Source organism: Oryx dammah, unplaced genomic scaffold (genome assembly GCF_014754425.2).
Source record: "Oryx dammah isolate SB20612 unplaced genomic scaffold, SCBI_Odam_1.1 HiC_scaffold_14, whole genome shotgun sequence".
Classification (NCBI taxonomy): domain Eukaryota; kingdom Metazoa; phylum Chordata; class Mammalia; order Artiodactyla; family Bovidae; genus Oryx; species Oryx dammah.
This window is the reverse complement of record NW_024070198.1, coordinates 33,984,625-33,998,817: the sequence shown is the minus strand read 5'-3', so window position 1 is coordinate 33,998,817 and position 14,193 is coordinate 33,984,625. Positions and strand designations below refer to the sequence as shown.

The 14,193-nt window shown below is 42.5% G+C and overlaps 1 protein-coding gene across 22 annotated transcripts in view; it reads left to right on the top strand.

Annotated features, from left to right (window-relative positions):
- Positions 1-14,193, top strand: part of ABLIM1 (actin binding LIM protein 1) — a 335,325-nt gene that overhangs the window by 104,261 nt on the left and 216,871 nt on the right. The window contains exon 1 of one of the 22 annotated variants that reach the window (XM_040255075.1): positions 12,608-12,923. The exons of 20 other annotated variants lie outside the window; for them this stretch is intronic. In XM_040255075.1, coding sequence (XP_040111009.1) covers positions 12,680-12,923 — 244 coding nt within the window. In that variant the 5' untranslated portion in view covers positions 12,608-12,679. Of the gene's footprint in view, positions 1-12,607; positions 12,924-14,193 lie in introns of those variants that run through there. One more of the 22 variants, XM_040255076.1, reaches the window with a different exon arrangement.

Sequence of the window (14,193 nt, the reverse complement as noted above, 5' to 3'; positions counted from 1 at the left end):
GAAAAAATAAATAAATAAAAGAACCCCAGAAACACACGCACACGCACACACGCACGCACGCGCACACACACCCACACACACGCACACACACAGCTCCAAATGATCCATCTGCTGAAGACGTCCACCACTCACTTCATCCTGGTGTAGGCTATTTTTGTTTGCTATGTCTTGCAAGTTCCTATATTGAAATCTTTTAAAGAGTACTTTGGTTTCCATCAAAAAATGAAGAACAAACAAACCAAAAAACCTATTGCCAGGCTGGGTGCAAAGAAATGCTCGATAAGTGCTGATTTAATTGCCTTTTTACAGATGATGGTTTATGCCATGTGTAGGTTTTTCCATGCACATTTTTATTGATGGGTACACATTTATAATCATGAAGTCGATTGTAGAAGGAGTCATATTCTTTAGAATCCAATGTTTTTCTGAATCTGTTCTCTGCAAACCTGTATCTTCTTACGTGAGTTTAATTACTACATTTTCAAATTCTCCCTGATGAATTGAATGATGGAGTGAAGTCTTTTGTAAGTACTTTTTAAAAAACTGCTTCTCTTCTTTTCTTGGCAGGGTAAGCAATAGCATTATGCTCTTACTGGAAATTTTAGTCAATAAAATGTATGTGACTTTAATTAGAATGCTGGGAAGTACTGCTGAGTTGAATCATTTAGTTAATGCAATGAGCTGAGAGGTTTTGAGCATTTATGTGCAGAGGGTCAGTCTCAGTAAGTTGAATATATATGGGTAATTTTAATATTTTTCCCAGGTAACTTCCATATAGTATTCATTTTAAGGTCCAATGTTCATAAATATCTGTGAAGCATCTCCCCTGAAACAGACACAGAAATGAGAGAGACCACTTTTGCTCTCAGGAGTTCACGGTCCAATGAGTTCTTTCATCTTTCATTCATTCCCATGGCCTCAGCCCTCACTTTGGTGGATGCTGCCAAAGCCACATCTCTGGCTTTGACTTCTCCCCTGGGAGCCACAGCAGCATGCCCAGTTTCCTACTGGTCACCACTCCATGGAGGCTCTGATGACATCTTAAACTCATTACCTCTGAAATTAGTTCATTATCACCTCTTCTACCCAAACTCATTCTCTTCCCCATGTCTCTTTTCTCAAAGGCTCTACTTTTTTCCAGTCACTCAAGTTCTAATCTTTGGGGGTTCTAACCAAACCCCTGACATGACAGAGTTACTTCCCCCTTACTAAGCATCCACCTCCTTTTATTCTGGTCACTTGTCCATTGGAGTCACTGCCTGTGAACAACGCCGGTGCTCAGAGTGACAGGGTGTATGAAACCATGCAAGAGAGCAGTGGCTCAGGGGACACCCTATATTTGTGGGAAGATCGCAGAATGATCTTGTTTTCCTTATCTCAATCTGGACTGGGTCCTTTCCCTTCCCTTTGTCCTCCTAAAAGCTCATGCATAATTGACTACTTCCCCATTCCCACTTCTCTTTCTGATTCAGTATTTACAGAGACAGGTAGCTCTTCCAATAGATTCTCTCCCTCAAGCACTGCCCTTTCCAATTTGGCATAGCCTGTCGTTCTCCCATCCTCTAATACCGTCCACTTAGGTGGCCCCTGGATCATGGCCTGCCCCAATCAGTGACATGATATCAACACTAGCATGTTTTAAGACTCTAAAAGTAAGTTTTGCATTGCTTTCCATTTCCAAAAGTTGATGAACTGGTGTTTACTGTGGGATAATAGGGCTTCCCAGGTGGCACTGCTGCTGCTGCTGCTAAGTTGCTTCTGCTGCTACTGCTACTGCTAAGTCACTTCAGTCGTGTCCGACTCTGTGCGACCCCATAGACGGCAGCCCACCAGGCTCCCCCGTCCCTGGGATTCTCCAGGCAAGAACACTGGAGTGGGTTGCCATTTCCTTCGCCTGCCAATGCAAGAGACATAAGAGATGTGGGTTTGATCCCTGGATGGGGAAGACGCCCTGGAAGAGGGCATGCAACTCACTCCAGTATTCTTGCCTGGAGAATCCCATGGACAGAGGAGCCTGGTGGGCTACAGTCCATAGGGTCGCAGAGTTGGACACGACTGAAGCAACTCAGCAGACATAGCATCCTGGGATAATAATGTCAGATGGTGATTTATAGCATACTGGAGAGAAGCTATGATTTTTGCACTCGGGGAAATGTGAGAGGCAAAATGTAATGGGGAAACATGGATGAATCTCAAAAACATGCTGATGCAAAAGAAGCTGGGGGAAAAAGGGTACATACTGCAGAGTTGTATTTATGTGAAGCTCTAGAATGAGAAAAGTGGTGATAGAAAGCAGAACAGTGGTTGTTCTGATGCGGGGGTGGAGAGTGACTGGGGCAGAGCACAGGGGATTTTCTGAAGAGACGGATGAGTTCTCTATCTTGACAGAGATATGAGTTACATGGGCAAAAGCATTTGTCATAACTCATTGATCTATACGTTTTACTGTAGATAAATCTTAATTTCATGAAAGAAACAAAAAATTAAGGGGAAAAATATAGAGTAAAATGCATAGTAGTATGCTGCTGCTGCTGCTGCTGCTAAGTCGCTTCAGTAGTGTCCGACTCTGTGCGACCCCATAGACGGCAGCCCACTAGGCTCCTCTGTCCCTGGGATACTCCAGGCAAGAACACTGGAGTGAGTTGCCATTTCCTTCTCCAATGCATGAAAGTGAAAAGGGAAAGTGAAGTCACTCAGTCATGTCCGACCCTCAGCGACCCCATGGACTGCAGCCTCCCAGGCTCCTCTGCCCATGGGATTTTCCAGGCAAGAATACTGGAGTGGGATGCCATTGCCTTCTCCTAGTAGTATGCTACTAGTGATTAAAGATAAATAATGTAGGTATAAAGAAAGCAATTTAAGAGAAAAGGCACGCTCTTGCATTTGTGGCAAGGAAAAAGTGTGGCCAGATTTGCTCTGGAAGTACTACTATTGGCATCATACACTGAGTACTCTGAAGATAATGGCTGTTTTGTGGTGGTTCATAACAGAAATTCCATAATTAAAATCCAGTTCTGCAAACAAGAAAGTATGAATCTGGTATGTGAAAACTTCTAATGCTTCTAAAAGTCTTCTCCCCCATTGCCTTCCTCTAGTACCTGAAATCAATCACAACTGTTACTGTTTGGTTTAAGTTTGGTGAGTAGGAGGGTTTACATCATAGGCTTGTAATAACTAATACATAGATCCCAGACTGGTAACCATAGGCCACCACAGGCCTGTGAACATGTGCTATTTTTTTTTTCTTTTTTTTGGTTGTGGCAGAGATATACAAATTGTTTTTTTTTTTTTTTTTTTTTTTTGGTAATTACTTGCAAATGTTTGAAATTGGGAGAGTTCACATAAAAATCTGAACACCTGGCAATCCTTGGCTGGCATTCTAAAACAGCAGTAATTGCCTGGATCTGAGTGGTGGCTCCTTCTTTAGGTAGATAACATACTTTACACACAAGTATTGTTACAAGTATCACAAGTATAATATCTCAGGACCAACCTACTGCCTCAATTGTTGTTTTAACATCTATTTTCAGTCCTGTAAGTGTTTGAATATGTAGCCTTTGAATTAACATGTATAGATCCCCTCCTAAGTATAAGAGACTACTACAGGCTTTAGCAAATACACAAGGGAGATACTATTATTATTATCCATTTTACACACAAGGCAACCAAGGTTTAAATAAGTGAAGAACTTACCTGAGTTTGCCCAGCAGAAGCAGCAGAGCCAGGATCTGAGTGAGGTTTTCTTAATCCAGAGTCCATGCATTTACGCATCACATTGTTCTCCTTTGTTTATTTTTAGCTTTGGTTTCATCCATTATTTAGTACCTACCTCTGGTTGAGTTCTTGTACATTTCCTTATGATTTGTAACCCCCAGTAACCTTGATTCTGCATCCTTAGCAGTGAAAAAAACTTACCAATTTATGTCTATTATTTACTAATAAATAATATTCTTTTGATCTATGTTAATATCATATATAGTCTAAAGCATATATATATTTAAAAATGTTAAAAAGTAAGATGTTATGTATATATTTATATAGAGAGAATTTTCTTTCTACACCACAATAAATTATCTCTTAGGCATTGCCTACCCTGTTTTGACCAGTACCTGAAACAATGCCTGGACCATGATTCTGCCTGAAGTCTCATGTCAGAGACTCCCAATTTTGTATCCAATGAATTGTCCCTTCTAGATAAAGGCTGCAGTAGACAGTCCCCATCAGTCCAGATTATGGAGAGAACAGAACTCTCCTTTGTTAGAAAACCAGTTGTCCGTCTGTAGCCCCTGGGCTCTAAAACCTTTTACAGCCCTGAACTTCAAAATAGCCAATGGCATCTTTCATCGCTATTACGGTCTCAGACTGGCCTTTGAGCAGCATGGGTTCTTTTCAGACCTCTAATAGTGACTGTGAGTTTAATCTCAAGAAGCGGAATTCCCCTCCCGGTCTCAGTTTGTCAGTCTGAGCTGTGGGGGCTCCTTGGCGAGCTTGCCATCCTCGGGCCTCATGGGACTGCTGCCATGATTAACAAAACTGTGGTTAAAAAGGACTTGGAGAAAAGCAAGTGCTGAGAGAGGCAGTGCAAGAACGAGTCAGGGAGAAGTGCATTTGGGGGTGTGTTCTAGGAGCTTTCTTAAGAGTTCTGCCATTAAAGAATGGCAGTGAGCAGGGTTTGGCAGATAGGTCTGTGCTAGCCATGTTACTTCTCTGAATAAAACTGTTTATATGTGGATGGATAGGTTCTACCTTCTAAGACCCGAACTGTGTTCCCTGAACTTCTTTCCATCAACTTGTGTGACTTGAATAAAGCTTTCCTCTGGAGCATTCTATTTGGATTGTTCTTTTCTGTCTTATTCTAATCCCCTTCTTTTTTTTTTTTTTTAATTTTGATCTTTGTATTTTGTATTGGGATATATGTGATTAACAATGTAGTGAGTTTTGTGTTAATAGTGAAGGGACTCAGCCATACATATAAATGTATTCATTGTCCTCTAAACCCTCCTTCCATCCAGGCTGCCACATAACATCGAGCAGAGTTCCATATGCTATACAGTAGGTCCTTGTTGGTGATCCATTTTAAATATAGCAGCGTATGCATGTCCACCCCCAGCTCCCTAACTGTCCCTTCCCCCCAGAAGCCATAAGTTGGTTTCAGATCGAACATCCCATTCTCCAGAATCCCAAAGCACGAGGCTGACTCAATCTTTCTTTCCCAAGCACTTTCATAACCTCAGAGCATGGCGTTGAGTGCATGACGAGTGAACAGGCTTGACACACATGCCCTGTGGACTCCCTAGAGGGAAAGCCTTTTTGTGTGTATTATTGTTGGGAATGTAACAGAAATGCATAAAGTTGTCCATGTAAACTCTGAACCATAAATCACTTCTCTTCCTGAAACACATTCTTTTAAGACAGAAAATTAAAAGGTACTGCTAACCGCATTTCAAATCTCTAAACCAAATCCCTCCTCCATCTTTTATTTGGCTAACTATATTGGCTCAGGAAGATTTCCTGGAGAATGGAATGGCAACCCACTCCAGTATTTTTGCCTGGAGAATCCCATGGACAGAGGAGCCTGGTGGCCTCCACAGTCCATGGGGTTGCAAAGAATCGGACACAAATGAGCAACTAAAACAACTTTCATTTTTTCACATACACTGGGGTGGATTTACCGAGTTGCAGGAGAGTTTGGCATATACATACCCATGTCGCCTGCTAATTTACGTGCTCTCTGAAGGCCCCTGTGGTATTCATCATTAAAGCAACTAACACCTGGTGTGTCCTATTGGTGGCACTCAGTACATGTTTGTGGAATGAAGATAGCTGCCTTAAACAAAGGATGCAGGAAAGCCTGACGCTGCTTTGCACCAGCAGGCCTCCTGTTATAGTCCTTATGTGTCTCATGTCTGTCTTGTGACCATAAACTCCAGGGAGTTCCTCTTGGAAGTCAAGTTGAAGTCCAGAGGTGAATGATCTTTAGAAAAAATGTGGTGAGCAAGAGGCACTGATTACAACATAGTCAGGAAATAGACTGTTCGGGAGAAATAGATTGACAGTTTCTAGTAACTTGACAGTGAACATGAGGTTTGCCAGAGTGAGTCGGAGCTACTCTGTGTCGAGATGGATGAATTATGAATACTTCAAACCAGGCCGCTGGATCCCTCCCCTCTGCAGCTTTCCTCCTGGGAGGGCCCTGGCGGGGAAGCAGAAACAGGCAGGCACCGCACACCTGCTCCAGGGCCAGCACCTCCATCAGTGGGGCCGCGGGGAAGTGCTGACGATGAGGTTTCTCATTCCTATGCTCAGCTGTTTATCCCACCGGCAAGGACAGCCTGTCTCCTAATGACCAACTCCTGGGACAGCTGCCTCTCAGGCATGTATGTGCCTGTCACCTAGTGCGTCCCAGTCCAGTGGCACTTAGGTAAGCCCTGACCAGCAGGAAAATAACCACATCCTGCAGCCGCACATGTGGAAACAGGAGTTCTCAGACCTAAAGCACTTACTAATGACCATGGTGTGTTTTATCCTGGATATCTGCCTTCTATCCAAGTATGGTATACTTGTATGTCACAGTGATTTCTTATCAAGAATTGTCCAGTTCTATTTATAGGATCCCGAGCAGCTAGTGGGACTAATGGTAAGAACCTGCCTGCCAATGCAAGAGATGTAAGAGACGCAGGTTCAGTCCCTGGGTTTGATCCCCTGGAGAAGGAAATGGTGACCCACTCCAGTATTCTTGCCTGGAAAATCCCATGGACAGAAGAGCCTGGCAGGCTACAGTCCACGGAGTCGCAAAGAGTCAGATACGACTGAGCGACCAAGCACGCCTGGAGCAGCTAGTATGTGTAGAGTCCTATGTGAAGGAAACAGGATGACCGAGGCAAAAGTCCTGCCGTCCAAAAGCTTAGCAGCTAACAGGAATAAGACAGTCTACAGGTAATTGTGTTACAGAGCAGGGTATTAAAAAATGCCACAGTAGAGCTGCTTTTGAAGCAAAGACAGGAAGAAATTGATTCTAGCTGGTGGGATTTGGGAAACCTTGATAGAGAAGGTAGCAGTTGAGCTGCATTTTTAAGCACAGGTGGATTTTCCGAAAGATCAGGTGGGAGAAGGTTGAGATATGCCGGGAAAAGAGAAGAAGCACAGAAATAGTTAAAGGTTGGGGAGGATGAGGTGTATTTAGAGCAGAAGTTTTGGCAATTGAAGGAGACCCCAGCCTGGTGGGCTGGGATCTGCGGTCACTAATGTAGTACTCTGGTTCTATGAAACAGATGCGTGTGGCAGCCATATGGGCTTTGAGCTCCGGGGATGTGTGTGACCCTTCCCAAGCCGATCCCCATCTGTGGCTGCTTCCGTGAAGGCATTCCAAGCCTGCCTCTCATGGCTGTTTGGAAATCTTGTCTATGAAGTGTATTGTCAGAGGGTAATCTGAGACACTTGCTGTCTGTTAAACTAATTAAGCTTTGGTCCACAGAGTGCCCTGGTGCTCTCAATCCTGAATGCTCAGCAGATTTGATGTAGTATCTGAATTATTAATGGACATGATATGGGAGAGGGGGCTTGGCTGCGTGTTCCGTTTTGAGCAGGTCTTGGATGGGTGGCATTACGGGAAGAGAGGCAGCTGCTTGCAGAGTGATGGACGAAGCAGGTCTTCCAGAGGAGCCCTACCCAGACAGGAGCCTGTGCCAGTATGCTCAGAAAATCACGGCCTGCTTTGGAGGGATGGGTAAGACCCGTTAGGCATGGGGCTTTGTGGAGGCGATGCACAGGGTTGACGTTGCCCACCAGCAGGAGAACTAAACTTAAGACTTGATGGTAGCAGGGAACAGGTGTAGCTGCTGGAGCGAGAGACCCTCCGGGTCAAGACATCACCATCTAGAAGTTCGATGGTGCCCCTTCTTCTGAGTACTCCCACTTAAAACACTGCTGTTTGTCTACTTACTCTGTTCTGCTCAGCAGCAAAGACCATCCTGAAGACTGTGAGCTTCTGCAGGTGTTTCAAGTGGATTTGCTGAGCTCTTGTGTTTGCTCACTTCTGATTAAAACAAAATCCCAAACTGAAAAGCAAGCGACCTCCTTGACACTGATGAAACTGCAGGCTGTAAATTCATTGTAAAACTAAATCCCATAAAAATTAGCATTTAAAAAAATTGGCATTTAAAAAATTTTTATTGGAGTAGAGTTGCTTTACAATGTTGTGTTAATTTATGCTATACAGCAAAGTGAATCAGCTACATGTTTACATATATCCTCTCTGCTTTGGATTTCCTTCCCAATGTAATTTTCTCTCTTAAAATTTTTTTTTCATATCAAAAAGGAGATAAATTTTACCAGATGATTTAAAGGTGGAGGAGGGACATTTGCCTGGAAAAATATGAAGACTTAAATCATTACATGGAATAAAGTCAGAATTCATTTGCACAGAATTGCTGCAGGGATTGACCTGTGACTGGTGAATTAAGAGTGGTGAAGGCATCTGTCCTCTAAGCACTGTGTAACCCCCAAAGTGCTTGGCTCTGAGGTTGGGGTTCATCTCACTATTGAGGCTCTACAGTGTGTAAAGGCAGAATGCCCAGGGTCTCTCAGGGCTGGGTTGAAGCTCTTGGTTAATTTTGCCACTGACAGTTTCTTTTCATTGCTTATCGTAGAAGAGCTTGTTTAGATGCAATGAAACTGTTGCTAGCAGTGTTAGGAATGCCTATCTGATAGGATATGCAGGCCACTCAAACAAATTATGCATTTGTAGTTAGCATTAGCTTCGAGTGCCTTGTGATGCCTTCTTTTATAACCACATGAACTGTCCCAGAAACCACTCCACTCCTTTGTAAATGCTGTGACTAATTTGACATGAACTGTGACAAGAGGCTGATGTTGGTACAGCAGTGGAAGACACAGATCCACTGGTGCTTCTTTAAGGATCTTCTCTATACTGTGTTTTCAAGGCTGTCAGGTGGGTTCCACTGAAAAAAATATTTTTAATACTGGAGGTGTGGCCTCTGCTGGGTGTTTACAATGAGCTACATGGAAGAGGTTAAGCTAAGAACTCTAGGCACTGTACAAAGTAGAATGTAGCTCCTGGGTGCCCACTGTCATTGCTGGCCCCAACACCCAAGCAGCTAGTATCTGAATTCTTCTCTCTCCACCACCTGAAAAATAAGTCAGCATCTCACATTTACATGTAATCAGACTGTCTTTATGAGCAAACCAACCTCTGGTATTCTCATCAGCATTCTTTATGATTCATCCTGATCTAAAATTCATTAAGTAGATAAAACTTCTTATATATAATCCTTTTATTGAAGGAGAATTAAATTTTTTCCCTTGTATAGTCTATCAGAACATAGCCACTTTTTAACTACATATATACATCTATAAACTTGTCCAAAAATTTAGGAGTGGCCTGACTAGATTCTGCTGGTATAACAGCTAAGCATTGAGATGGAGTCAGTGCTACAAGATTTGTCTTAGTGGGCAATGCTTGACAAGTTTAGGGAGCAAGAAGGCGGGACAGCTTTGTTATAGAATAGTTATACTTTTGGCATAGAAAGATGCTGGATTTAAAAAATTATAATAATCTGTCTAAAGCCTATGTTTGTGAATCATTAGTGTATCCTAGAGCCTATGTTTTGAGTGACTATGTCTGGCTTCTCTATATAAGCATGTATATATGTTTCACAAAGGGACCGTGTGAACAAACATGTAAGCAGATAGATCTTCTCAGGTTCTCAGTTTGCAAAGAGCAGTCCTATAGGAAACTAACCACAGGAAGAAGGAATCAATGGTTTAGGGCAGAGGTTCTGACACTAATATGTTTATTAAAAAAACATAAAAGAACCTAGTAAGTCTACAGGGCCTCAGGCATCTGTGTTTTAAACAGATTGGTTTAGGAGCCACACTTTGGAAACATTTGATAAAATATCTTAATTGTACAGCCCAAGGCTCTTTGAAATAAACAAGAAATAGAACACATACAGCGTGTTTGTTGTCATTTAGTCACTCTGTCGTGTCTGACTCCTTGTGACCCCATGCACTGTAACCCTCCAGGCTCCCCTGTCCATGGGATTCTCCAGGCAAGAATACTGGAGTGGGTTGCCATTTCCTCCTCCAGGGGATCTTCCCAACTCAGGGATCAAACCCAGGTCTTGTGTATTGCAAGTGGATTCTTTACTGTCTGAGCCTCCAGGGAAGCCCAAGAATACTGGAGTGGGTAGCCAGCCTCTTCCTTCTCCAGGGGATCTTCCCAACCCAGGGATTGAATCCACGTCTCCTGCATTACAGGTGGATTCTTTACCGCTGAGCCAGCAGGGAAGCACACCCTGTTTTACCTACTTTGAATGCTGTTTTTAGAGGAATATCTTGGAAGGATTTTTTTCTGGGGGCAATGTTGATATAGGACTTAATTCTCCAAATTTAAGAAGAGAAATTTCACCATGTGACTACAGTACCAGAAGCTTCCACACTTCCACCCTCTGTATCTCCGGCCCAATCTGTATGCCTCTGGGGCAGTCTATCTCTATTCTCACTGTGCTTCCCATTGGCTTAGAATCATTCTAGCAAATTTGAATTCTCTGGTTCTTGAACTCTGTTGCCAAATCCTGCATTAAAGATTGTTATTCAGTTGCTAAGTTGTGTCCAACTTTTTGAGATCCCATGGACTGCAGCACGCCAGGCTCCTCTATCCTCCACTGTCTCCTGGAGTTTGCTCTAATTCATATCCATTCAGTTGATGATGTTATCTAACCAACTCACCCTCTGCCGCCCCCTTCTCTGTTCCAGTCTTTCCCAGCATCAGGAGCTTTTCCATTGAGTCAGTTCTCTGCATCAGGTAGCCAAAGTATTGGAATTTCAGCTTCAGCATCAGTCTTTCCAATGAATATTCAGGGTTGATTTCCTTTAGGATTGACTGGTTTGATCTCCTTGCTGTTCAAGGGACTCACAGAGCCTTCTCCAGTACCACAATTCGAAAACATCAGTTCTTTAGCACTCAGCCTTCTTTATGGTCCAATTCTCACACCTATACATAACTACTGGAAAAACCATATCTTTGAGTATATGGACCTTTGTCAGCAAAGTAATATCTCTGCTATTTATTATACTGTCTAGGTTTGTCATAGGTTTCCTTCCAAGGAGCAAGCATCTTTTAATTTTGTGGCTGCAGTCACCATCTGCTGTGTGATTTTGGAGCCCCAGAAAATAAAATCCGTCAATGCTTCCACTTTTTCCTTATATCTTTGCCATGAAGTGATGGGTCCAGATGCCATGATCTTTTTTCTTTATGTTGAGTTTTTAAGTCAGCTTTTTCACTCTCCTCAATAAAAGAAGCAAATAATTCTTTTCTCTCCTTCATCCCTCTATAGCTTTATGGAAAGACCTGATGCCTGTGATAGAAACAGTTATAGCTTAGGAATCAGACGTGACTCCATCTGGATGTGCTGTTTTGTCCTGGGAAAGCCAGTTAGCATCCCTAAGGCTTACCTTCTGCACCTTAAAATTAAAGGCCTAGAGAAGTTCCCTGTTTCCTGAATGTTGGTCCTGATCTGGGGAACTTTGAGTAATACTGGGCCTTACCCCCAAAGAATCTCATTTAGAGGTCTGAGCTCGTGCCCCAGTCTCTGTATTTTTCAAAAGTTCTAGAGAAAATTCTTGTGTGCAGTGATATTTGTGAACCATTGGAGTAGCTTATCTTTGAAGACCTTTCCAGCTCTATAATTCTATCCTATTTAAAGTGTATAAGGGTTTTATTGAAAAGAAAGTGCTTTTAGAATATAATATCCCAATGACAGGAGAAGGAGTGTGGTTTTATTCACACTGACTTGTGACTCTTGTGTGGTATTTTGGTCACATGTGCTTATTAACCCGACTGAGCGGATGTCAAGGGTAAATACTCATTATCAGGCTTTGTACATTTGGTGCTTTGTACATCAGCAGGCTAATTGTGTGATGCTGCTGCTCACTTATAACTTTATTAATTCATGCAGCCATCTTCATGGTAATTCTCTCTCATCATGTGATTCTGCTAGAGATTCTGCAGTAGCAGAAAACATGTGAAACAATGTTAAGAATATTATTATCATTGGATTAATGGAAGGAGCCTGAAGGATTTTCATGACACCAGGGGGAGGGGAGGAGTTTCCCTGTAGAAAATGAGAAGGATTATTTACTGTGGCCTGGAGCTAACTTGGTTATTCGTTGCAGCTGAAGAACTTTTCTTGAGCTCTCTCCTCCATGAGAGCTAAAACACAAGAGAACTTGGAATTATCATCCTGAATTTTTTCTGATATGCATTTTTTGATTCATATCAATAGATATGCCTATTCACAGCACTCTTACCAGATGATATTGAATATCCTAGGAATGTCTGTGGGTGAATCCTTTTTGCTACTGAAGCTATGTCCTTTCTCTTGCTCTGGATATTAATCTGATTTTTAACTATTCATTCATGTCTCAGACTAAAATAGTCTTGAGTTCCTGGTAGTTATTTTTTTTTTAACCTGATCATCTGTATATACAGGGCAGTACCTAAGCCTTTGAAGGTAATCACTTAAATACATCTTCCTTAATCTTCTTTGCTGGGCAGTGAGAGGAAAAAAATACAACAAGGAGTCAGGAGAGTTGTGGAGAAGCACCGCTTCTTGGGAGCCTGGTATCTATTTCTCATTTTTTTGCAAGCTGTGCCGAAATGCCTTGCTTCTTTGGTTTAAAGTCCCTGGGGAAATTGTGCAACTCGAGGAAAGGCAAAGCCACCTCATCTGAGAAAACCAGCACCAGGGGCTGCTGCAAAAGGAGACTGGTTGTCGAGGATGTGAGTTTCCCTGGGAGCCCCTCCCCCACTCACAGGCGGGCCACTCTCACTCACTTGTTGTATCTACATCCTGACCTCTACTGCACGTTTGAGCACTTGTTGAGCAACCTTGATCCTCTTGGTAAGTAAAAGAGCCCACTCTGGACATGGCTTTGTGTTTTGTGATTGGCATAAGTAGTAAAGTACTGTCTAGAACCATTCTTCCATTATGTATTCTTCAAAAGAAACACTATCCTGGATATATAATTAATGGGGTGAGGGTGGGAGGAAAGGAGGATGTAACAGAAGTACAGTCATGGTACTAAATTCTGAGGGTATTTTTGTCCATGATTTTACGATCTCGGTAACAAATACGTCTCTTCCCAAATTTGGTAGTTTGTTGTAGTTCAGTTACTCAATCCTGTCTGGCTCTTTGTGACCCCGTGAACTGCAGCACGCCAGGCTTCCCTGTCCTTCACCAGCTCCCGGAGTTTGCTCAAACTCATGTCCGTTGAGTCAGTGATGCCCTCCAACCATCTCATCCTCTGTTGTCCCCTTCTCCTCCTGCCCTCAATCTTTCCCAGCATCAGGGTCTTTTCCAATGAGGCAGCTCTTTGTACTCTTTGTACTAATACCATCTATAACAGGAAGTGTGATGGAAAAGAGGGCTTCCCAGGTGGCACAGTGGTAAAGAATCTACCTGCCAAGGTAGGAGATGTGAGAGATGTGGGTTCAATCCCTTGGATTGGGAAGATCCCCTGGAGTAGGAAATGGTAACCTACTCTAGTATTCTTGCCTGGAAAATTCCATGGACAGAGGAGACTGGCAGGCTACAGTCCATGGGGTTGCAAAGAGTTGGAAAAGAAAGATCTCTATTGATGATAGATGATTTTCTTTCATATAATATAGGATGAATGGAAAAGAAATAGTCAAGGCAACAGATTATTACTAGTAAAAAAGGACCTAAGTGAAGTTGAAATCTAAATTGTGTTAATTGCCTTAGGTATACTTATGAAATATTTAAAAAGAAAAGAAAAAGAAAGGATGTAAAATGTTGAGACAACTTGTTGAGGTTTCTTTTCAGTGAAGCTTATTAGAAAGTGGTCACTTATCTATCGGCCTGGGAAAGAAGTTGAGAAAGCCCAGTCTGAGGATAAGAGTTATTACACTTAAGAGTTCTCAGACTTGGAAATTATGATTTCTTTATTGAGAAGATGACACCGACCCAACTGCTCACTCCATGTCAAAATCAGTACTAGAATGGAAGTAGAAGGCTATTAGACATGGTCCCTATAAACATGTGAAGATGACCCCAAAGAGCAAGAAAACAGAATATGTACCGGATAATTCTTTGCTAGAGAGGATGGCACAATTGGATTAAGGCTAGGTCAGGGAAGGGCGTTAACTTATAG